General features: G+C 41.6%; 1 protein-coding gene across 2 annotated transcripts in view; it reads right to left on the reverse strand.

The window, feature by feature from the left end:
• The window catches only part of SLC4A4 (solute carrier family 4 member 4), a 353,934-nt gene that overhangs the window by 286,297 nt on the left and 42,192 nt on the right, over positions 1–25,445 (reverse strand). For both annotated transcript variants that reach the window (XM_045987257.1, XM_045987268.1), the window contains 2 exons: positions 19,792–19,865; positions 401–580 (listed from right to left, as the gene is read on the reverse strand). In XM_045987257.1, the coding sequence (XP_045843213.1) occupies positions 401–580; positions 19,792–19,864 (253 nt within the window). In that variant the 5' untranslated portion in view covers position 19,865. Of the gene's footprint in view, positions 1–400; positions 581–19,791; positions 19,866–25,445 lie in introns of those variants that run through there.

A 25,445-nucleotide genomic window follows, 5' to 3' on the forward strand; every position in this document is an offset into this window, starting at 1 on the left:
ATGCCATCTATAACCCTATCAACATCCTATGTATATATAGCTCTCACCTTGACCCACTGTCTTAAAAGAAGCTATTTCGAAGCCAAATTTCTTTGAGTCTTGCAGTACTGTTGATTACTGTCGTTAAATACCATATATAACACTCGGCCCTGTTTCACAACTCAAAATGTAAAAACCACAGACATGCCTAAATTTTTTTCAGATCTTTTCAGGATCTTACCAGATCTCTTAGAACAACCTGCTAGGACAAGAAAAGAGTCCCACAGACATTATCCTTCAAGAGGAGACCATCTCAGGATGACTGCGCCCCTCCCCATTCATCACAAGATCCCAAAAGGTGTCTTTCCCAAGGAGGTGGGGGTGAGATGGAGAAGAGCAGCGACGGCCAGGAAGTACTCACTGAGAGGTTTCAGGATGCTGCTGCTGGACTCATCAGCATTTTCCACATCTGACTTATCAGAGTAGTTCTCAGAGATTCTCTCTTTTTCCTTCTTCTCTCTGTGCCCTGTCTTTCTCTTGTGGCGTCTCCTTCTCCTGTAACTCTTCGGCACATGGACCCCAATGTAGATGGTATGGTGGCCTGAGAAGGTACACAGATCACCAGTCATTTCAAAGCACATTCTCTGCTGCACAGAAATTTCACAAGCTCCTCTGGTCAGAAGGAAATGTCTATGAATTCATTACCATTTTATATTTGACAAATAAACTCGAAAAAAAAAATCTCTTCCCAATTTTCAGGTCGCTAGAGTATAATTCAATCTGTTGGCAGGCACCAGGATTCTGCGAGGGTGTACTCCAGTTCTGTTCACATAGACTCCTTTTAAAAGTTTAGGGAAACCAAAAAATACCAAGCCAGAAATCAGGAATCCTTGATTCTGGTCATCCCTGGGTCATCAATAAGCTATTCGATCTAGAGCATGTCCCTTAACCATTCTGGGCCTCAATCTCATTATTTGTGTAACAAAAGACTTACCTCCGGTGATCCCAGGAGACCTATCCAGTTCTGACCTTCCTGAGTCTGTGATACACTGAACAGGGAGCTGAGAAAGGAGGTCTGGGAGCAGCAAAAAATAAAGATCTAACTCAAAGTTCAAGAAGTCATTCTGCTGGGCATAAGGTTTTGCGTTAAAACTTTTTTTCCTTTTTTTTTTTTTTTTACCAAATCAGCAGAATAGAGACTTCGAACTGGGACAAATTGAGAAAAAATAAGACATACTTGGAGAGAAGATTTTAGAAATACTCAAATGTTCACACTAGGAAACAGCTAAAATGAATGCCAGTTACAGTACCATTCTCATTTTTCTTTTTTCGTTTCCAAAAGTTTCTAAAAACTGGTTGTTGCAATGATAAAAATAAACCCAGCCCAGCAAAAATTGCCTTGAAGAGAAGGGCATGAGGAAAAAAGATTGTGAAATGCTTTTAGTTCTCTAGATGGAAGAAGCTGCAAAACTGACAAGTGATATTATTTTTACAAAATCTGATAAGACCGGGGGAGGGGGGGAGAACTCAAAGTTCCACATCTTTTTTTTTTTTTTTAATTGGGAAACTTTTACTTTCACTTTATATACAGCATAACTTCTGAATGCAGGAACCACCATCTCAGAAGTAATGTGAAAACTTTCTTTTCTTTTTTGAACCGCAAATTAGATGAGATTATCTCACCTTTCCCACTTCCTATTCTATTCTAGAATTACTACTTGATGACCACTTTACAAGGCCACAGAGAATATTACACACCTAACGTGCAAAACTTATACACGCGGTATGTCTAATATAAAGTGCTATGAGTTACTTTCCACAGGAACTCATCAGGCATATCTAAATACAGTATAATTCACAAGGGTGTTCCCTTGAATTGGAAGGATTAAAACAGTTATATGCTCCTCTAGGCGAGAGCTTCCAACTAAGGAATACAGATCCCTAAGTGAATGGGTTAGCATTCCAAAAAAAAGTCTGGTATTTGGAATGAAGTTGGAGGCATCTATATAAAGTATGAAACTCCCCCCAACACACACAGACACACACACACACACCAACTCAACTATTACAAAGCACAGTGAAATTCTCCTCCCAGAATGAGTGCCAATGAGAAATTTATCATGTCTAACCATTTGCAAGCAAATTGTTCTCATGGGAAAGCTATATTATACTAGGAAGTAGGAAATGTCTCAGAAACAATGTGAATTAAGAAACAGTGTCAATTGTTTCCTGTGCTCCAGTTACGGAGGGAGCCCCGCCGCTTTGTCTCAAGTCACACCATGTATGTAAGCAAAGCCAACCAATTTCTTTAGTAAATCAAACACTGAGAGCTTGGTAGCTTTCATTCAGGAATTAGGAAAACGTCATGAAAAGAATTAAGAAGCTAGAAAATTTAAAAACCTGTCACATTAAATATTTTCTACATCTTATTAAATAATGGCAACTAAGCAATAAAGAAATGGCAGCGACGCTACATTAGTCATACTGATATTACACAGAAAGATTTTTTTAATTTATTTATCCACAGGGTCTTTGATAAGTCATTTGAAAGATCGTTTCTATGGGCTGATATCATTTTAAGGTAAGATTTCTGACTCTAAAGTGTTGTTGTCAACCTAACCAAAGAGAATGATTCAGAGAGTGAGCTTTCAAAGCCCACGGAGAGGAATGTTCCCAACCTGGGACCTAACTAGAGTGACAACGCCACAAAAATGGTGCCATTTTATTCACACCATGATCACATGCCCTCCCACAATCACCCCCCCTCCCCACCACCTTATGAATAAGATGCAACTTATCCCCATCTTCCCTAGCTGCTGCCTCAGGTGATCCCCCCCACACACACACCCTTCAGTCACTTTAACACACATTTTCACACAGGTGGGGAAGCTCTCAGATATGATGATGCTCTCTGGAGCCCCGATACCAAGCAGAACTGTGGTTCCTTCCCAGACACCCCAAGTTTCAGATATTTTTATCGGTTTTATTGGGGTATAATTTACATGCATAAAATGCACTCATTTTAAGGTATAATTCAAAGATTTTTAGTATATTTACAGAGTTTTACAACCATCCCCTTAATTAATTTTAGAATATTTCCACCAACCCAAAAAGATCCGTCACACACATGGGCAGTTGTGCACTTTCTGATCCCACTCCCATCCCCTACAAGCACTCTTAATACTCCCAGTGATGGCCTCTGGGAAGCTACAATTCTATGGTGCCCACATAGCTGTGAGCTTTTTTGTGGGCATCCTTACAGCACAGCAGAACAGAATATTCCCCGAGTAAAGAAGATATTGCTTTCCAAGAGCTGCCAGAAGAAATCATGACACTGGGCAAAACTCAAAGCATCCTCCTTTTCCTCTCACACATTTTGGGTAACTAAATTTTCCTTTTCTGTCTTGGGTTTGGGGAGAAGAGAAAGAGCATCGTCCTGCAGTTAAATAAACCTTTAGGAACTCAGGGACGGTGCTTGTGTTTCCTCAATTACTTCTCAGTCACTGCCCACTTCAGCTTCTTCACCCATGAGAGGACAGCAAGACACTCTTGCTCTGGAGAGTGAAGGGAAGGAACGCTTTCTCAAGGTGGTGACCACATATTTCATAAGCCGTACATGCCGAGTAACAAAAATACCAAAAGTAAAATGAGCTCGAACGGAAGACTCTTGCAGCACCCACAGAACACCTGTCTTCAGCAGAATTACTGATGAAAATACACTATTGTTGATAAGGCTCTCATAGCTGGATTTCAATATTTATTTTCAATAAAATATCTTAACCTGTCTCAGAAATATGTCATGAATACTGATGGCTATTTTTAAAATTGCAACTCATAAAAATGACAGCAGGCACTTAGGAAATCCACAAAGGTTGAGGGTGTAGTATGATTTTACATTTAAAGTAAAAGATGAGAAACTTGACAGACAAGCTTTCCAATCCAGCAAGAGTCTACAAAACCGTAGCTGCTGAAAGACTCGGGGACAGATACCTGCTTAACTTGTAAGAGAATTTTAGACTTAAAAAATAAGTGTGTGTGTGTGTCTGTGTCTGTGTGTATAAAATAGAACCTCTCTGGTAGAAATGTCACCAAAAACTGCTTCTAGAATTTCACAGAAAACTTCTTCTTAAGGAGAAGCAATAATTATTTTAAAATAGCTGTAATTCATAAGAAAAGGTACTTGTTTCAACTACGCTCAAGGAGAAAAAAAATTGAAGGTGATTGTTTTAAATATTATGAAAATAAAGTTTGCATTTTTGCTACTAAAATTGTAAAAAGTGAAACTTCTGGAATCTACATCTGAAGGTGTTCATTTAGGGGTGAGTCAAAGGGCATTCAGCCCTTGATTTGGCAATGGCCTCCATATCATGTGTTCAAATAAATACCCTGCGTGCCTTTCTCTGACAGATGGTGAAAGTTCCCAACAAACTCCAAGTGTCTTGGGAATGTCTCATCACCCATCCCACAGCTAATACTACTGGGAAGAAAACATGGCTTTCCTAGTTATCTCTGGATGTCAGAAATTATCACTAGGTGATGCCTGCATCTTCCTATCCTTCTTCCTATCCTCACCTGCTCCACCTCAGCCGAAAGCAGAAGTACTGCGATGCTATCATGTCCAATTCTTCCAATTCCTGAGATATTTCTAAATTCATGTCATTGATAGTCGCCATCATGTTTTCAGACCAACAGAGAACTCTTACACTTAGTAACTCTGTAGTCATTTGAGTTAAAGAGGCTTTCACAGACACCACCAAAGACGACTTAGAATTTTGTAGAATTAAACCCATCAAACCAGAAGAGGGTTTTACTCCAGCCAAACTCAAAATTCTATAAAGGACTGGGTACTTAAACACCAGATGCCTCTATATGCAAGACAGATCTATTAGCTCATTTAGGAAACATATTACTGTGTTTACTGTACATACAGATGATAGCAACAATTTGTTGGATACTTAAACGTGCCAGGTTCTGCCTAGGTCTCATATCTATTACCTCGTGCAAACATCACAACCAGACAAATTAAATACTTCTGTCTTAATTGTACAGGCAAAGAAACCAAGGTTCGGGGAACTCACGGATACCGTCACCAACTAACTCATTAAATCCCAGAGAAGAAATAGCTCTCATGTATCAACATCAAGGTGAGTACCTCATCACCTCATCATTAGCGGTGGTTTGTTAGTTCGGCTTTTTCTTGGCGGGGAGGGTGGGGGCTGGTTATACTATATAGTACACGGTATTTATACTCTCAGTCTTATAACTGATTACACTTGCTTCCTTGAGCTGCCTGCTAGAAATACAAGACACAAATCTCAGGCCAACCAGCGGCAGGTAGGCAAAGTTTCGTAACATGCATTTATATACCTCACTCTTCCAGCTTTTCAACTATTATCTTCCCTTCACACTACACTGTTTTTGGAATAAGGCAGTATACAAATATTTTTTAAAAGCTGAGATGTCCGGGGCACCTGGGTGGCTCAGTGGTTAAAGCTTCTGCCTTCTGCTCAGGTCATGATCCCAGGGTCCTGGGATCGAGCCCTGCATCAGGCTCTCTGCTCGGCAGGATGCCTGCTTCCCTTGCTCTCTCTCTGCCCGCTTCTCTGTCTACTTGTGATCTGTCTATCAAATAAATAAATAAAATCTTTAAAAAAAAATAAATAAAAGCTGAGATGTCCAAAATGCTTGAGGAGAACACAGGCAGCAACCTCTTCGACCTCAGCCACAGCAACTTCTTCCTAGATACATGCTAAAAGCCAGGAAAGCGAAGGCAAAAATGACCTAACGGGACTTTATCAAGATAAAAAGTGTTTGCACAGCAAAGGAAACAATCAACAAAACTAAAGGACAAGAGACAGAATGGGAGAAGATATCTGCAAAATGAAATATCAGATAAAGAGCTAATATCCGAAATCTATAAGGAACTTATCAAACTCAATAGCCAAAGAACAAAGAATCCAATTAAGAAACGGGTAGAAGACATGAACAGACATTTCTGCAAAGAAGACATGCAAATGGCCAACAGATACATGAAAAAGTGCTCAACATCACTCAGCATCAGGAAAATACAATCAAAACCACAATGAGATATCACCTCACACCACTCAGAATGGCTAAAATTAATAACTCAGGAAACAACAGATACTGGTGAGGATACAGAGAAAGAGGAACCCTCCTACACTGTTGGTGGGAAGGCAAGCTGGTGCAACCACTCTGGAAAACAGCATGGAAGTTCCTCAAAAAGTTGAAAATAGAGCTACCCTATGACCCAGCAATTACACTACAGGGTGTTTACTCCAAAAATACAAATGTAGTGATCCAAAGGGGCACCTGACCTCCAATGTTTATAGCAGTAATGTCTACAATAGCTAAACTATGGAAACTATGGAAAGAGCCTAGATGTCCATTGGCAGATGAATACGTAAAGAAAATGTGACCTTTATATAGACTCACACACCGTGGAGTATTATGCAGCCATCAAAAATGAAATCCTGCCCTTCGCAATGAGGTGGATGGAATTAGAGGTATTATGCTAAGTGAAATAAGTCAATCAGAGAAAGATATCATATGATGTCGCTGATATGCAGAATTTGAGAAACAGGGCAGAGGATCATGGGGGAAGAGAGGAATAAAATGAAACAAGACAAAACCAGAGAGGGAGACAAACCATAAGAGACTCTTAATCTCAGGAAACAAAGCTGAGGGTTTCTGGAGGGTAAGGGGGTGGGAGGGATGGAGAGACTGGGTTATGGACACTGGGAAGAGTATGTGCTATGAGTTGTGTATGACTGATGAATCACAGCCCTGTACCCCTGAAACAAATAATACATTATATGTCAATTAAAAAAAAGATATGCTGTAAGTATAAAATAAACACTAGATTTTAAAGATAAAAAAAAAAGCAGAGATGTCAGTACTGAGAGAAGGGGTTGGGGAGGTTGGGGATGGCTGAGTGTAGCTGTGACGGAGGGCAGATTTCTAGGCAAAAATTTAGACCTGTAGATTTAGATCTATCTAAAGGATCACCAGAGGACAGGTAAAATCTTTTCCATCCCCATCCTCTTACACATATCTCTTACTAAGCACTGAGGGGGGTTCCAAATTTAATTTTATCCACATTCTTGCTCCTCCTATAATCAACTGAATTTCTGTTTTCTCCAGTTCAAAGATTCCACAATCCTTGGCACTTTATATCATCCTTCTAGAACTAATCAGCAATATTCCCAAAATATAAGTCAAATACTGCCTTCCCTGACTTAGCTAAAGAAAGCTGATTTTATGCCAAGATGCCTAAAACACGCTGTATCTATTGCCAAGAGGGATGCAAGGGAGGGAAGCAAAATTAAGGGATATTTATTATTTCTATTTTAATTATGAAAAGAAAAATACAGAAGAGGAGGCAGAGCTACTGGATGAGTGACAGATTTTAAAAAGATGCTATAGACTTTACTTCTTAAACCAAAACAAACGTCAAAGATTTTTTAGAAGTACAGGAACAAGAACCTTAAACAGAATCATAGTATCACGTCCAGATGCCACAGAGGCTGTGGGTTTGACACTTTGCTGGAGGGGAGGCGGCACAGCACGGGGGAGCATGGGGGGTGATTGGTTGGGGGGGCGGGATGGGCTAAATAAACGATGGCCATTATGGAGGGTACTTGTTAGGATGAGCACTGGGTGTTGTATGTAAGTGATGAATCACGGAGGGTATTTGTTAGGATGAGCACTGGGTGTTCTACGTAAGTGATGAATCACCAAAGTCTACTCTTAAAACCAATACTACACTACATGTTAACTAACTTGAATTTAAATAAAATCCTGGAAGAATAAAATAAAGTTGTTATACGTTCTTTTAAAAAAAATAAGAAATAGATCAGTATATATAATCTGAAATACTTTAATAAATGAAATACAAATAATTTGTCAGCTTATTTACTCACAAATACAGAACAGTGTCCATAAGCGGCTCTAATAAGATATAACCAAGGTAACATTTCTATAATTTACTGGGGCATAAATAACAGCTCATGAAAAGAAAACCCCCTTCCAAGGGCATGGAGTAATTTTGCAATTAACAGGGGGAAAGTCAGACCTTGATGAAATGTCTGCAGGAGGGTCTGCATTTCAAACATATACCACTACACAAGACAAGGGCTGGTTTCTCTTTTTGTCTTTTGGATAAGGGTCACTTTTCACATTAAAAAAAAAAAAAAAAAACTAATGCATATGTTTGTTAATAGAAAATCATGTATTACTTATGTAATTTTTTATAAATAATTTTGAATGCTGATGACTAATCTCTTTTAATATTAATGCTACCAATTACACTTAAGATTAGGCATGCAAGGAAATAAACAGCCTAAGTGATGAAAAACAGGGAAATACTTTTCTTCCCACTGAACTGCATGGGAATTTTGTCCACTGAAAGCCTCAAAGAAATCCTCTAGGCAACCTGAGGTTCCCCAAGCAAGACTGATAAGAAATCTCAGCTTGTTATCTGCTGCTTACTAAGTACAGTGCTTTTAATATTTAATATTTGATGATGATGATGATAACAATCTCTAGGCAGGAGCAAACAGCTACAGGAAGAACGTCTTGAGAGGGAGTCAAGCTTATGGTTACTCAGCTAACCTCCTGTCCTTGAAGTCAGTAAACTTGTCCACCTGTCCTTTAAGTGCTCATTTCTAGCAAAGTTCTAATAGTCCTTAGGTACCAGGATGACTCGAAGACCACACACTGAGGTTAAGATTCCATTACAGTTACCATTACTAATAGCTAGTAAGAGGCAAAAAGTGACTAGCATGATAAAAAGCTCGAATTAGTGAATATCGTAAAGAAATATAAATTTCATATGTTCAGTGGTCATCAATTATTTGAAAATATCTAGGCTAAAACAACCACTTAAATGTAGCACAGAAACCTAATGCAGGAACAGCACTAAAAGTCATCTTATTTTTCATAAAGTACAGTTCTGAAGTGTTCCACAATCTCTCAAAAGTTGACTCTCCAAAGTAATTTTAACGTCACCCTAGTAAAAGCCCTTTTCTAGTCACCTGCAGACATAAATTATAATCTATGTGTGTCTATATCTACTAGATACAGGTACATATAGAGAGATATCCGTATAGTCTTCACACATCAGGAGACATAGAGAGAGAGAGAGCTCATGTTTACGGAGAGTCCAAATCAAACCACGACAGTAAAGTGTCTCCCCCCATGTATGGTACACAAAGGTGCCACACAAGTGTTGATTCTCCTTCTCCCTTCCCTTTCTGGGGGGCGGAAATACAGAGCATGAATGCTCCTTATTCCTACCACACTTGAGCCCTGATACCAACTTGTGAAACCCCTCTGCTCTCTAGGGAAGACATTCATGAGGACAGAAGAGCCAACTTGAGACCAAGTCTAACTTGCCCTTCAGCGGGCTGCTTTAGTCATTATACAAGGTTTAAATGTTCAACAGAGACAAGACCCTCTATAACCTCAATCTTCCCTCACCCTGCCCAGAAACACGTGCCTGACAATCTCCACCTGCTCTGGGCAGAGTGTCACCCAGGGTCCTCACACAGTAAGTGCCAACCCCCAGGAGCTGTTGTCCTTTGGTCTGCCTGAGCAGGATGGACTGCAAAGACTCCCAAAGACTTGGGAAGGCCAGCGCCAAGCAGGGCAGTGCTAAGAGTGAGGAAGAACCACCCAACAGGAAGAGACGACCCCTCCACTCATCCTGACACCCCAGAACCCAAAAAGACCTGGTGAGTTTTTAGTGTGCAGTACACACGCTCGCTGTAAGACAAAACCCGCCTGTGATCCAAACCCTGAGAACTGGCAGTTTCCACTCTTTCTCTCGCGATCACCATTTGCACAACTGAATGGGAAGCAGGTTGGAAGAGAGAAAACAATGGCTAATCCAATGGTCATTGATAACTGGATTTACGATTGCAGCCAGAGAGGCAGCTGAGAGAGACACATAAATGTACACATTCACACTCTCATCCTACCCACATTGTCCATCTCCAGCTCTATTACGGCTTCCCTTTTAGCACCAGCCACGCCTCGGCTGGGCAATAGGAAGAACAGTCTTTAGTTGGTGTAGACAGATAATCCACCGCAGAGTTAATGCACTCATGGCTAATCGGGTGTCAAATATTGAATATTCATTCACATAATTCCCTCCTCTCACAGTGTAAATGAGATACGGATAATGCCATAGGACTAAAACAATGACCAAGAACTAGGGAAAGTGCTCTGAGAGACTTAAATTAGCCTAAGTAAGTCCAGTCCCAGAATCTCCATGGCTATGGTTTTCTACATGCCCAGCAAAGAGGACAACATTCACGGGCATGGCAGCACATAATCACACTTCCAGAGCTGAAATGACCTTAAACATTACAGGGCTCAACCTCTTCATGTACCAGCGAGTCAGCCGAAGCCAAATAGACAGTTAATAATATAAACACAGGGATTCTTGGTGCCTGGATATGTAAGGTTTCCTTTACCACCTTCCCACTACCACTCACCACCACCATCCCTCCCATCTTCCACTGTCTGCAAAACACAGAAAAAGGAAGAAAAGAAAAAAGAGTCCTTGCAAGTTAGTAATTACCTAGAAGGAAGAAAGGCCTCAGGAATTCTCTGAAAATGTTTCTCTCTTATAATCACAGAATGACAAGTTTAAACATTTATTTGAGAGAGAGCGCACACGCACGTGCACATGTTGGGGAAGGGGCAGAGGTATGGGGCGCCTGGGTGGCTCAGTGGGTTAAAACCTCTGCCTTCGGCTCAGGTCATGATCCCAGGGTGCTGGGATCGAGCCCCGCATCAGGCTCTCTGCTCAGCAGGAAGCCTGCTTCTCTCTCTCTCTCTCTCTCTGTGCCTGCCTCTCTGCCTACTTGTGATCTCTGTCAAATAAATAAATAAAATCTTTAAAAAAAAAAAAAAGAATTTCCAGCAGACTCCCTACTGAGTGCAGACCGAACTGGGGGGTGGGGGGAAGGACTTGATCTTATGACCTTGAGATCATGACCTGAGCCCAAAACAAGAGTCAGATGCTCAACTGAATGCAACACCCAGGCACCCCTAGAATGACAAGTTCAAATCCACAACCCTTCGCTCCATAAACTGCCCCAAATATGAAGACGTCTGGCTATGACACCTGTCCTCTACTGATCACCACTGATCACTTGAAGAAACAGTAAACAAACTTTTAGTCTTTCCCGCTATGCACTCCACTTCATTTAACCAATTAAAATACTTAGAGTGGTTATAAAATTTTTAGAGCTAAAAAGGATCTTAGAGGAAATACAGATCAAAATTCTCACCCTATTCCCATGGGCCAGCCATACCGTTCTCATTTCCACTTCTCAAACAGGCCTACCTCCTTCTCACCTTTGGGTCTTCACCCATGCCTGCCTGTGATTCTCCCATTATCCTTTCATCCTTTAAGGTTCAACTTAATGTCACTCTTTTGGAAATATATACCTCTCACATACACTCACCCATGTACATGATATGCTCCCTAAATTATCATATCAACCAACCTCGTCCTCAGATAATGACTGGCTTATTTGACTGAACATTAACTGTGGCCCTAATCAGAATATGTTATCGTGTTCAAGGATACATATAAGCCTGGAAAAGCAACATATTAGAGTTCATATCTGCAATTATACTTAACATTTTGATAAACTTAAAGCAAAAACAACAAAAAAAGCACTATGCATCAGTTAAAGTTAGTAAGAAGAGTTAACATAGATACTAATCGACTAATATGTTGACTACCAGGTATCAGTATTAGCTTTAGTCTGAAACCATTCTGGAATCACAGCAACCACTGGCAAGAAAGCAGCAACCACTGGTAATAAATTAAAGGCAGGGAATATATCCAAGGGAGATCGTATCTTAAATTTATAGGGTTCATCCTGGGGATTTCAAATTAATTTACTTATACTCTTAACAAAACTAGGAGATAGGGAGGCACAAATACTATTTCTTTGTAGAACAAACTGACATTCATAAATTAAGTAATCTGTCAATGGCTTATTGCCAATACCGAAGTATGTTTTCAGGTATTGTCCAAGAAACCTCGAAGCCATCTCTGGCAGCTAGATAAGAAGATAGATTACTAACTGCACTTTGCATAAAGGAAATGTAGTCACATAAGTATGAGTGGCCTCATGTCACCCACAAAGGCAGGCACCAGGCAGGGCACAGCCAGAAATAGACATAGATTTTAAGACTCCCGGTTCTCCACTATGTTCCCTAACCCACGGCACAGACTGAATGAAAGTACCTGAACAATCAGATACTGATCTAATTTGTCAAATACATGTATCCATCGGATTCAATTACAAGCTTTCGGTCTACGTCCAAGACACTTTCTCTATTTTTCAGTAGGGATAGAATTACTTGTTGAAAACCGAACCATCCGCTGCAGGGGGGATGGTGATTTAACTGAACTACAAATGTCCAGTTCTGTCCCTCTAATGCTGATCTGTTGGCCAATGTCACTAAAATTCAAAACCTACTTTTTTCCTAGAAGTGCCAGCCTGCTAAAAGTTATTGAGCATTCCACCATGAAAAGAGTCCATGAAATAATGTCTCAAGAGGCTTAAGTAGGGTCTCTTCTCTTTTCAAAGTCAGCAGAGTATAAAGAAAGGTGAACACATTGGATATAGCACTGCCTTCTCATTCTAACTCCACGGAAAGGTAAAAACAATGCACGGGATTTAAAAGCCTTTGCAGCTATTCAGAGAAGGGAGTTATTTAAGTCACCCATACTGCTGATTCAACGCACGTCACTCACCACCCTCCCTACCTTCACCTCATCCCACCTGGCAATTAGCAGCCTCAGGGGCACAGCTCTTGGAACCTCCTGGAAGCTCCTGTCATGGCAGGTTCTCACCTCAGTCCTCTAAATGCTATCGGCCGAGAAAGCAAAATAAAATGTAAAAAATAAAATAAAATAAAATAAAATCTCACCACCAGCAAACTCACCACAGCAACAAGAGCGCCTCAACTGAGCTTTATTCCGCGTTATCCTAGTTTTACTCCCTCATCAGACCCAATTCTCATTTCCCCCAATGATTCTGAATCTTCCGATGACAAAAATGGGGAAATATTTAGCTCGGGATTATTTCTATACTATTGCATAATCTCATTTAATTGGCACCTAAATTACATAATCACCAACAAAGAACAGAATTTTTCTAGTTCGTGCTGGATGGAGCGGAGGAATATAAAATCTCACAGAAAATACATTTATACACGTGATAGATACAGATATATCATGACCCCTGAATCCTCTTCATTGGTGGAAAAATACCATACACTTAAATCTGTTTTCCAGAAGAAGCAAGTTTACAGGCTTCATTAGACAATGGGCACACACTTGTATTTTAACCTGTATACAATTATAGTTAATATGCCTCTTCTTGGAAAAGAAGACAATTTTACAAACTAGGGCAATATGTATCAGACCAATCTAACCATGAAAATCAGATCTCACACCCAGAGCTTAAAGGGAACCAGAATGAGACCAAAGAGAAACAGACAGCAGGCCTTGGGAAACTTAACTGGATCATTCTGCTTGCCTTTTCCAAGACAAGAAGCAAAAGGTAAGTGTGCTTAGGAAGGCAAAGGATAGATGTTGGTACAAATGAATTAAGCAAATAAAAAACACTTGGGCCAGTTAGAATTTTTGGAATGAAATTATTGAAAATTATTGGTGAAACTGTATCATCCAGAAAGAAAAAGTATAGAAAGTGGTACAGTAGAAAGCACCCCTGTTCCCAATGCTAGGTGCAGCAGCAACATAGATTCCAGTAATTATCGAAGACAATTCTATGGGAAAGGGCACGTTCTATTACCCCCATTTTACACAGCGAGAATCTCAAAATCCAAACTGCAATTTGCTCCCTTCACTTATGTAATGATTGCAACAGACAAGACAAAAGTTTTAAAACTTATATTCCCAAACGGATGCTTAGCCACTCAGCGTTAACAATTGTCCTAATTTTAAAAATGAGACAATAGGGGCGCCTGGGTGGCTCAGTGGGTTAAGCTTCTGCCTTCAGCTTGGGTCGTGGTCTCGGGGCCACGGGATTGAGCCCCGCATCGGGCTCTCTGCTCAGCAGGGGAGCCTGCTTCTCTCTCTCTCTCTCTCTCTTCCTGCCTCTCTGTCTACTTTTAATCGCTCTCTGTCAAATAAATAAATAAAATCTTTTAAAAAATAATATAAAAAATAAAAAATGAGACAATAAAAAAATCAACTATGTCCCCAAAATAAGGATCAAACAATACGTTTCAAAAATATGACCACATAGAAAGCGCCTAAAAAGAAATTCAATCTACAGACAAAATTGCTGAAAGTATATTATTTCAGAATTTCTGGATCCTTATAAAAAACAACCCAACTACCAAGTTCAATTTCTTCTTTTTACTGTGGAAAAAGAACGTAGACATCTAGGACAGAGGGCGTCTTCAAGAGAGCATCAGTCCATACTGTACTGCTTGGAGAAATCCCTACAATTGGAAAACTCCAGGAAGGAATGTCTGATTCCAGTTTCAAAACCCGAGGAGTTACCATCACTGTCCCTTGAAGTTAAAGAAATCTATAAGCCAATATTTAACTTCACTGATGCAGCAGGTATCAAATAGCTCCTGAGCTAAGCCCTGCCTGCTCGAGGGACTCTGGCGGGCTTTCAGCTGAGGCCAGGATGAGAAAGCAGCAGGGCACCGAGAAATGTCTAGATGGCCACAACCTGCTCTGGGAAACCCATGCTGCTGTTCACATACCAACCCTTACACACCTCATCGCGTTTCTTTAAAGCTCTCCAGTGGGTGGATACAGGTTTCTTTCAAGAAGGCTTTTCCTTCAGCAATTATTTGTCTGTTTCCTCTGTACACACAGCATCTGACAATCAGACTGAACAGCAGAGAAGAGGTCAGCAAAATGCAACCGGACACTTGCAGCCAGCGCTCAGAATAGCCGCAGCTCCAACACGGCCCCTCCCTTCCCATCCGATAGGTTTTCATTCACTCCTTCTCGGCAGTTACGTTTTTCGCCATTGTAATTATTAAGAAATGTCCACCCGGCCCCACTTTCTCTTTAGAACGTTACCTCCCCCGATACACATAAATACGTCATCGTGATATCCTCTAGTGAAAAATAGGGTTAAGTCATTGTGATCTCATGTCTGTAAAATGTGAAGATCCTGACCTCCAAAAAGACAAACACCACCATTTCATTAGTTTAGTTTCTGTCTTCAAAAGACAGTGTAGGAGGGAAGTGAGTGACAGAGACATGTTTAAGGAGACTCTTTTACCTGTGAATACAGATATACAAACAACATAAATGTCAATGATTTCTTCAAAATCAAAGAGCAGCCATAGCAAGGACCGGACCTGTCGAGGCTATGTTGTCTCATTTGATTAAGAGCACTAAGGGAACCAAATTTCTGACTGAAACTTCAAAGACTTTAGAGGATTATATAAGATAATTCTGCATATGCTTTCCTCGGTTTATGTTATATATTCGTGTATTCAGTTCTTCCTTTTAACAAATATTTAGTAAACATCTACTCTGTTCCAGACCCTGTTCGACCTCTTTACTTCTATTTCCCTAAAAATAATCCTCCCATAAACTCCATGGATTTTTAACGATTCTCGCTCTTAATGTCCATCAGTAGACATGGGAATTTGTAAAATTATTCTTCCATTTGGACAGATGGGAGCACACTTCCTTCTGGACTTGGTTTTCAATGAAAGAGGAAAACACCACAATATATCATAATAGCTTTGAGAGCACTGATCACACTTCAGAAATGGAGACACGTTTCGGCCAATATTGTCTTGCTGTATTTTATGCTTCCTGAGTTGCTGGTTAGACTTGATGTTAAGAAAAGGCCCCTCCTCATAAAGTCAGAGTTGCCAAGGCTTGCTGGGAAGTTACCTAGCCCTGCAGAGCCAAGGCCTTATCTCAAAGGATAAGGTGGAGTTTGCTCTTTTCCCCTATTGCAAAATATGAGAATATTAAGTAATCTGTTTATAACATACAGATCCAAAATCTTGGCTGGCTTTTTTAAGGATAAAACATCCATAGGATTTCCTGTTTGGAGAAAGCTACATGAGACTCTTTCTTCCAATCTCAACCTTGGTCACCCAATAAAATTTGGCAATTTCCCCTAAGAGCATCTGAAATGAAAATTTAGTGTTATACCTCATGGCCAGCATTTCTAGGTCATTCTGATAATGTCAGTTTATCACCTACAGACCAATTCTGTAGAAGTGCCTGGTCTGGGGCTGACGTCTTTTGGTACAGAAACAAGTATGAGTATCTGAAACTTCGAAATTTTAAATGAATTTATCTACAGTAACCCCTTTGTGACTAAAATGTTAACTTTAAAACTATACACATATACATATACTTTGATAAAAGGCAACCAATGCAAGAACAGATAGAAAATCTTCTCTTTATTTTAAAGATTGAAATTGGCATTTGCCTGCCTTTTTTTTATAAAGAATATCTCTTTAAATCATTAACTCAAATGCACATGAAGGAAATTATGTGAAAATGAGGTTTAGGTCTTTAAATATATCCCACATAAATTCATTATTTAAACAGAAGATGACTCCTCTTCTGACTCACTCTATTCTTAGTGAGCTTTGCAGTTGATGGCTTTCTGTCGAGTTTTTAGACCATGGATTAAGCATCATGCCACCCACTGAGAGTAAAGTTGAACCAGGTGAACTGAAGGCATGGTGGGAAGTCTCAGTCTCTCTCCCCTTCACAGAACTACAGCAGTAGAAGGAACTGTGTGAGAGCATCAAGCTCTTCTCACCTTCAGGCTGAGCTGACTCTGATTATCACAAATTAAGGGACCCTAAGAAGATTTTCAAAAGCATGAGCACTTCAAAGTAACTAAAGCTACTATTGGACCTTAGTCATGCTCATAATCACTTAATAGGAGAATATCTTATTTGTGCAAATTATTTCAAAAAACAAAATTTTGTTTTAAGTTTTCTTTTGCCAAGTGTGCTGCATTATACTTCATGTTTACCCTGGAAGCAAGAGAAATTACTTGGATAAAGGGAAACGTGATAATAAGAATGAAACGTGTTCCAGCTCCTTGCACTTTGGATTTCTGGTCCTTAAAAGTGGAGCACTTACTTCTGCCATAAACATACCAGAAACTCAACTACTTCAGAACAAGATAATGGTTTACTTTCCTCCAAATGCACTCTTCTCTACGCAGTTAGAAACATGAGATGGACTGGCATCCTTGTGGAAAACATTCCCGCTCAAACTATGAATCTTTATCAGATCTCTTGACAGTTTTCATTCTCAACCACTAAGACCACAACTAAGTCATAAACCTTCCATTTCAACTTCTTTATACTTCACCCAGAGTTACTACAAAATCGAAGGATCCCACCCCCACCAGACGAAGCCAGGTGAGAAAAATGGAAGGGTCAACTCAGAGGGCACTCAATTAGAAATAAATAGTCCCTAACTATAGTTCCAAGACTTGTACCAGAGGAGTGCCTGAGTGGCTCAGGTGGTTACATGACCGGCTCTTGATTTCAGGGCAGGTCAGGATCTCAGGGTCCTGGGACGGACCCCCACGTCCAGCTCCATGCTCCACATGGCATCTGCTTAAGATTCTCTCTCCCTCTGCCCCTCCCCCTGCTAACACATTTGTCTAAAAGAAGAAGAAGAAGAAGAAGAAGAAGGCTTGTACTATAGAAGAGCCTGCATGTTGGATATTCTCCACCAAATAATGACACCAAAAGCAACCATCTTATAGGGTCTCAAAATGCAGTAACAGGCAACTAGCTAAACTGCATCGAAAGAAGTGTAATCAGCTCAGTCTCCAATCAACATGAAAGATAATCTTAGAACAGAAGTCTTATCAGAATACAAAAATATACAATATCCATGCGGCAAGTTTCGTCATCACAAACCCAAACAATTTTACAGATGTTTCTACCATATTTTGTTGTCTTTTTGTTTTTTCTTAAAGAAACTTGACTGCAGATTTGTCTGCTATTCATTACATTGTTATTTTAATTTTGTGCTTGAAAATCAAGGGAAGTACTTTAGGAAATAAACTGGTTAGTCAAAGTCTCGAGAAACCCACGCACAATATCCTATCACAGGAGAGTGCTGTCAATCCTACAGACCTTACGAGTTCAAGAAGTGATTTACATCTCCTGTGAACTAAGCTAGAACATTATTCTCAAGGAAAACACACACACGCGCGCGCACACGCACATACACACATACACACACACACAGAATCTCACTCCCAAGACTTCGCACTGATTTTTCTTCTTTAATTGACCCTAAAGTGTATATTCACTCAATCCTATAGTATTTCTTACATTCATATGCTATAACTTAAAGATTCTTATGTCCTCTTTGACACTGGGACAGTGACAGTCACCACAATGGAGACTTAACACCAGGGGCACAAGAACCTTAAGACACAAGCTTTACTATTTTGTTTGCACTAACTTGACATTTTCCCACAGTCATGCTGTAAAAGCGCAAGGAACCCATAAAACAATGTGAAGGAAAATAGTTTCCTTTTTCCTAAGAAACTTAGGCATCAAATTCTTATTAGAGTCAAGAGCATAAATGAAGGAAAGAGGGCAGTGGAGGGTGAGGGCCTTACACGGCCAGAAGAAACTTAGTAAGCAAACATGAGAAACATCATCATGGCCACACTATGCTGACTATTCCAGGAGGGACAAGAAGGCATCACGTGCCCAGGACCTGGTGCTCAATCTGGTTGAAGAATCACTCCAGAACACAAAATACCCACCTTCTTTCTTCCAACCCCTCCCCCACACTGGTCCAAATTTTCGGTAAGCAGTTAAGCATTTGCCAAATGGCACCAATCAGATTAGAGTTTCCAAAACACATATGAATTGTCTCTCTGGTGATTTTAAAGGAAAGAATATAAGACACAGTTCACTTGCAAGTTTCATTTAACTTTATGAGTACTGTCGACGATATTGATTATTTTGTTAAAATCTCATTGTAAATATTAATTACATCTTGTATGTCTGCGATGCCTTTAATTACTTTAATAAACATTAATTGAGCCCTGTCTTCTCACTATCAAATAAATAGTATTATGCACACATTACTGATAATTCAAGAGACAAGAAAAGAGGGGCACGCTGAAAAGCATAATAGCACCAACTAAAATTTAACTCTTATTTGGTTTTTAACAGGCACTGAGCAACATTTCGAAAGAGGTCCTGGAGGTTTTTTAAGTAAAAAAAAAAAAAAAATCCATCATTTCCTAATGGAAACTCATCCATGATCACCCCACTTTATAACCTCAGTTTATACCCATTTTTCCTGCAACAATGATATCATTCTCCTTCTGTAACATCTGTTTCTCTCCCCTGTAAGCTGTAAGAAAGAGTATTAGAAGATGCTGCCAAATACATTTATATAAATCCAGCAGCTTCTTTGAATTAGTCATCACAAGGTGGTAACTAACTGGCAAAATATTTATTTTTGACTGAAAGGCACGACTAACATAGGCACCTGCTTCAAAAGTAAGACACCCCCCCCTTTTTTTTAACCATGCAGGACCACACTGATACAGATTCTAATGGTCCAATCAAGTTCTTAAAATTACTTTCGGTGTGGAAGCAAAATGTGCAGACTAATAATACCCCATAGAAAAGCTTGAGTTTTTAACTTCAAAAATATAAGCTCTATGAAATGCATGAGTGCTATTATCTACGAAGACACAGGTCTATGAAAACACACTTCCCCAGACCCACAATGCTCACCTTCTACTTCTTCTTCATCACACACATGCTTAAGGAAGGAAGCCCCTCTGTCCAGGACAGCTTCATCCTCCATCCTATAGTAATAAAAAAGAAAAAAAGAATGCTCAGACTTCTCCTGGAGTGAGCCACCTGAAGTAGCCCAGCTTCTGGGCAGGTTAACCTGCAGGCTGCTGTTCATGGTAACAGGGCAGAGGCTCTCTTCCTCCTGGGTCTGCTACTCCTTCACGCAGCTCCTCTCATCTGATGCTTGAGAATACGCCGGTCCCACATAGCTTCAGTTCTAACCTTGAGAGGGCACCCACATGGACAGGTGAGAGAAAATCATCTCAATCCTATAGGCTGGATGTTGGGGGTTCTCTCTTTGGGATTTGCAAAAAGGAAAAAAAAAAAAAGATGAAAGCAAGGGGAAAAAAAAATACCAAGAGAGGAAGTTTGGTTTGTCTGGAGTGCTCGTGATGATCGTTTGTGGAAAACCAGCTTCAGTGCTTAGCTCTTTAAACACCCACTGCATAAAAATGTATACCCTCACACACACACGCACACACATGCACACCCACCCACACACAGACAACGACAGGGAGTTAGGCTAGTGCACAGTGGGAGCCTAGCTTCCAGCCAGCCTCTTAATACCAGCACAGCCCAGGATTCTCTGTTGAGTGGCAAGCTTTGAGTCACATGTTGGCCTTACGGAAATCTGACATCTGAGTATTATCCAGCAACCCGGCTTCAGCCACAGGCACACATACATACGGCACCCATTCATTCATTTTCCTCGTTCTTATCACACGTCTCTGTGTAGATCTGTCCTGTTAACTCTCCCCTGAAGGGCACAAAGTTCTTCAGTCTGTAGCCACATTACGCTGTCCTCCTGTCTCCTTACATAATAGGATCTGCTCTGCAATTTCATATGCTAAATAAGACCTCAGAATCCATCCAAGTAATGACAGCGTTTTTACGGCCTCCTGATGCCAAACATGTTTCTTAGTTTATAGGATGAGTTAAGGTTTATTTCCATATTCTGTGACTTCTTTTCATTGCATTAACTTTGACATGCAGAATTCCATGAACTCTATTTATAGTGAAAGCAGAAAAAAAAAAAAAAATCCCGAATTGCTCAAATGCTGCTTGTGTCGCACCGGTCTAGAAACAAAGAACTTTCTCTGGAGACAGCTGCTCTATGTCATACCGTACATAAGCTCTGCCAGAGAACCAAATGTTCACGCTGTATTCGATTCATCCAATTATATGCTCAGGCACTGAATGCTGGAAGTCTGTTTTCCATATTGTCCGTATAACTTATTCCTGGGCTTCGGATATCTGTTATAATCTATGTGGATATGCACTGAATTCACATTTTCCTCTCTTCTATTTTAGGAGCATATCCATCTTGCAAAGCAACCATCTGAGCGTAAAAAAAAGTCAGAAGCTGGGTGTCAGGTAGACCTCCTGGGTTTTAAAAATTGAGCACTGCTACTGAACATATGTATCACCTGGAGCAAAGTACTTAACTCTGGGAGCCTCAGTTTTTCCACCAATGAAATTGGGGGAACAGTAGCAACATGGCAGGACTGCTTTAAGATTCCAATTAGGAGACATACAAGAAAACACTCAGTTTTGTGTTTTGCACCTACTACCTGTTTAATAAAGGTAAGCTTCCTTCCTTGATTCTTTCCTTCTTTCTTTTTACCCTAACCTTTACTGGTGGACAATGCCATCGAGAAACCCATTACCTTTGCACATTTGCAGAATATCTTCTTTCAGGGATATGGCTCTTATACACAATTTCATCCTGATACATATCTTTTTCCTTCTCTATACTCACACTAAAAATATAAAACTAAATGCAAATAGGATATAGATCAGCTGTCAAGATTATAGTAGAAAAGAAAATGCCTTGGAGATTTGAGCAGTCAAATCATTTGCCAGCTTCTCTGAGCCTCAAGGTTCCCATGAAGATTAAATAATCCAACACATTTACAAATTCAACAAATATTTAGCGTCTGCTATGTTCCAAGCATCCCCAGAGGGAAAGGGAATATGTTCATTAATAAGACACACAAAATTCCTAAGAAACTGATAATAAATAGATGAACAAGGCAGGCTTCGATAGCACCAAGTGCTCTGCACAAAAAAAGTGAGGCAGGGGTTTACTTGGCATAAGGTAGATCAGAAGAGGCTTCTGAAGGAGGGGACATATGAGCAGAGACAAAAATGATAGGGAGGAACCAGGCATTTGAAGATCTGAGGGAAGAGTGTTCCAAGCAAAGGGAACAGCAAATGCAAAGGCCCTACGGTGGGAACAAGCTTAGCATGTTCCGGGAAGGAATCGAGGTCAGTGAGGCTGGGCACAGAGAAGGTTACTGGAGAAGACAGGTCCATGGAGGCCATGGTAAGTAGTCAAAACTTTAGGTGTTATGGGAGCCACTGAAGGATTTTGTTCTGTGTTTTGTTTTGTTTTATTGAGATGAAACTGACATACAACGTTGTATTAGTTTCCGATGTACATGATTCAGTTTTTGCGTATCTTGCGAAATGATCACCACAATAAGTTTAGTGAACATCTGTCCTCACACGGTTACAAGACTTTTTTCCTTGGGTTGGGAACTTTTAAGATCTACCCTCTTAGCAACTTTGAAATACACAACACAGTATTACTAACGCTTGTTAAAATTTTCAGGTGGAAACTGACCTGAGCTGTCTCACCTCGTGAAGAACCATTCTGGCGGCTATGTGAAAAGTGGATAATCGGGAGATCGAAGAAACAAGGAAACTATCTTAGGAACCCAGGGAAGGCTGTGGGAGAAACAGGTTTGGGGGAAGGAATCAACCGCTTTATGGTTGAGATGCTTATTATATACGAAAAAATGAGCTGTCAGATGTACAAGTAAAGGTCCAAGTCTGGAGCGTGGGAGCCCAGGGCTGGAGAATATACAAAGCTGGTGACCTGCGGCCATTCCTAGAGGAGTTCATCCAGGAAGAAAATGTAGAAATTGAGGGGCAGACCTAAGCCCACATGCTGGAGCATGTTAACATGTATAAGCAGAGCAGAGGAACGAAAGCAGTGGGAGGCAAAAGAAAAACCAGAGAAGAGTGACGTCAAGGAAGGACAGCTACAGAGAGGCTGGGGAAGATGGAGACGGAGAAGTAAAAATTCAGCTTGGCCATATGGAGGCCACAGGTGACAATGAGCGGAGGTACCTGCAACATGTCAATCACAGTGCTAGACATGCAGAGGGCATTCATTCGACCCAGTCCTTTTCTCTTTCCTCCCCTCATCCCCTCATTCACTCCGTAAATATGGACTGAGCCCCTACGAGGTGCCGGGCATACTGCGAGGCGCTGGAGACACAGTGATGAGCAGGACGGACGGGGCTCTGGTACAATCACATTTGCCTTCTCGAAGACTTCCCCTAGCAATCTGGGAGAGGAGGTCCAGACGGCAAAGAAGTCTTCAGCAGCACCGCATTTGTAGACCTAGATATGGATGGCGGCTTAATGGGGAAATTTTTCTTAAAGACTTTAGAAGCACAACAAAATCCTGGAGGCCTGTACGACCACACGCATGTCAACAGTATCATCTCCCCTATGGAAAGCAAACAGTAGGTTCGCCCACATTGCTCCTCAGCACGAACCCTGTCCTGTCTTATCAATCTACAGAATTCAACACGATTTCCTGCAGAACATCATTTCTGTACCCCGCCACAGTCAAGCCGATCCTAAGATCTTTTACGGACTTTTGTCTTTACACATTTCCTAAATAAAGTATGTATTTATTAGCATTTGCACCTAAGCCCTTCCCAAAACTGCATGCAACAAACAAGCGGAAGTAAAGGAGGAAAATCAGTAGCAACAAAAGGAGACCATGGAAATGTTAAGGGCCGGAGCCCTCCTCCTATGCTGAGACACCTCCCGGCCAACTGAAGCGCTGTCCTTTGCACCGTCCGAGTTAGGGAGAATAATGACGGCACATTCCTGGGCTCTTCCATCCATACTTCACATTCCCTCCAAGACTATACATAGCGAGTAATCAGAAACCTCCTTCTTTCTGCGGGACAATGCAGAGCATCTGCAAACAGCCTCTTCCCGGTGGGAAGCAGAAAAAGAAAGATGCCGCCAGCTGCAGGTACCAGACCTGCGTGACCACAGCGGTCTTCCCCACAGCAGCCCTCTCCTCCTCACGAGCAAGTGTACCTGGGCCTCTGCGCCAAAAACAGGCACTTTGCAACGTCTTTGTCCATCTTCATACTATCTAGCATGATTACTTGGGTTTGTCTTCCCCTCTGAAAAGACTCTCGGCAGTTGCTGGCTATTATCAGTCAGACAGAGATATCTTTCGACATGACCGTCTGACCCAACCAGCCTTCTCTTCTCTCAGTAGGAAGAAACTAACTCATCTAATCCCTCCTCAGGCCCCCAAATCCATTGGTAAAGTGTCCCGTTCCCACAAGCCGCCTCTGTTGGAACAAAGAAGGGAAGGAGCATGCTTCGAAGCAGCTCCCTGGGTCGCTCACGTCACCAGCATGAGGCAAAGTTCAGAATAGATTTGGAAGCTTCTCCCCAGCGTCACGGGGATCAGGGTCACTGCAGTCAGTATAAAAACCCACACGGGACGCAGGCTGCCTTCCTTCAGCAGGGCCTCTGACCGCCCCAGTCGGACCCCTTCCTCCCAAGTCCACACCCAGTGCGGGGATGCTCTCATCTCCGTTATTCTGGGGACACGAAAATGATTGAACCGCAACACATGTCAAATCTGCTGCCAAACGACCCGTTTTCACCAGCCGGTCCTAATCACGGAGCAGGCTTGCAAGGGTGACTTAAGCCCGGCACGAGAAACATTTGTGCAAAACTGCCAGCCATGGGGCCTTGGGCACCCGTCTACATTCCACCCCTCCGCGTTCCCACCCCCAGAGCCCTCGCCAACTGCCAACGTGCTCCCCGGCTAGTCCCCACGGCGCAAGCAGCTGCCACTCAGCCAGTCAGCACGTGGCCAGCCGCCAGCACACCAGTTTCGGATCGCAGGCCTGCCCGTCACGGCGCTGCTAAAGGTTGAAGGTCTCCGGGTGCGCTGGCCTCTGGAGTCGCCTCACTTGCCCTCCTAAGGCCCCGCTCCCATCCCTCCTGCCAGGCCTCGACGGCAGCGCTTCACTGTCTCTATAGTAACAGCCTCTGGTTTCAGGGCTGTAACTTCATTCAGGGCCCATCTCTTCTTAACCCGAGGCTGCTGCCAAAGGATGCACTAGCAAAAAGGCCGCTGCTTAGGGTGGAGCTACCTGTTTGTCGCCTGGTCGTGTCGTAAGCTGCTGGGTCACTCAGACCCGGAGGACTAGAAAACAGACCCTCCAGCCTTGGCACACGGGCCTGGGGCCTCAGGGACCCGCTGCTCACTTTCCACCACACGCCCCAAGGGGACCTCTCGGATGACTTTCAAACAGACACCAGGGGCGCTGTGAAGTGTGTAAACCTGGCCATGCAAGACTGTACCCCTGGGGCTAATAATACGTTATAGGATAATAAAAAATTTTAAATTAAAAAAGACACCAGGGGATGGCGTCCTGGGGAGCAGAAGAGCTCCAGTATCTACACGTCCACAGCCGAGTTTGACAAGCTGCTCCTTTCTGCTCATAAGGCTTCACGTGCACCAGCCAACCTGCTAT

Source organism: Meles meles, chromosome 2, assembly GCF_922984935.1.
Source record: "Meles meles chromosome 2, mMelMel3.1 paternal haplotype, whole genome shotgun sequence".
Taxonomy (NCBI): Eukaryota; Metazoa; Chordata; class Mammalia; order Carnivora; family Mustelidae; genus Meles; species Meles meles.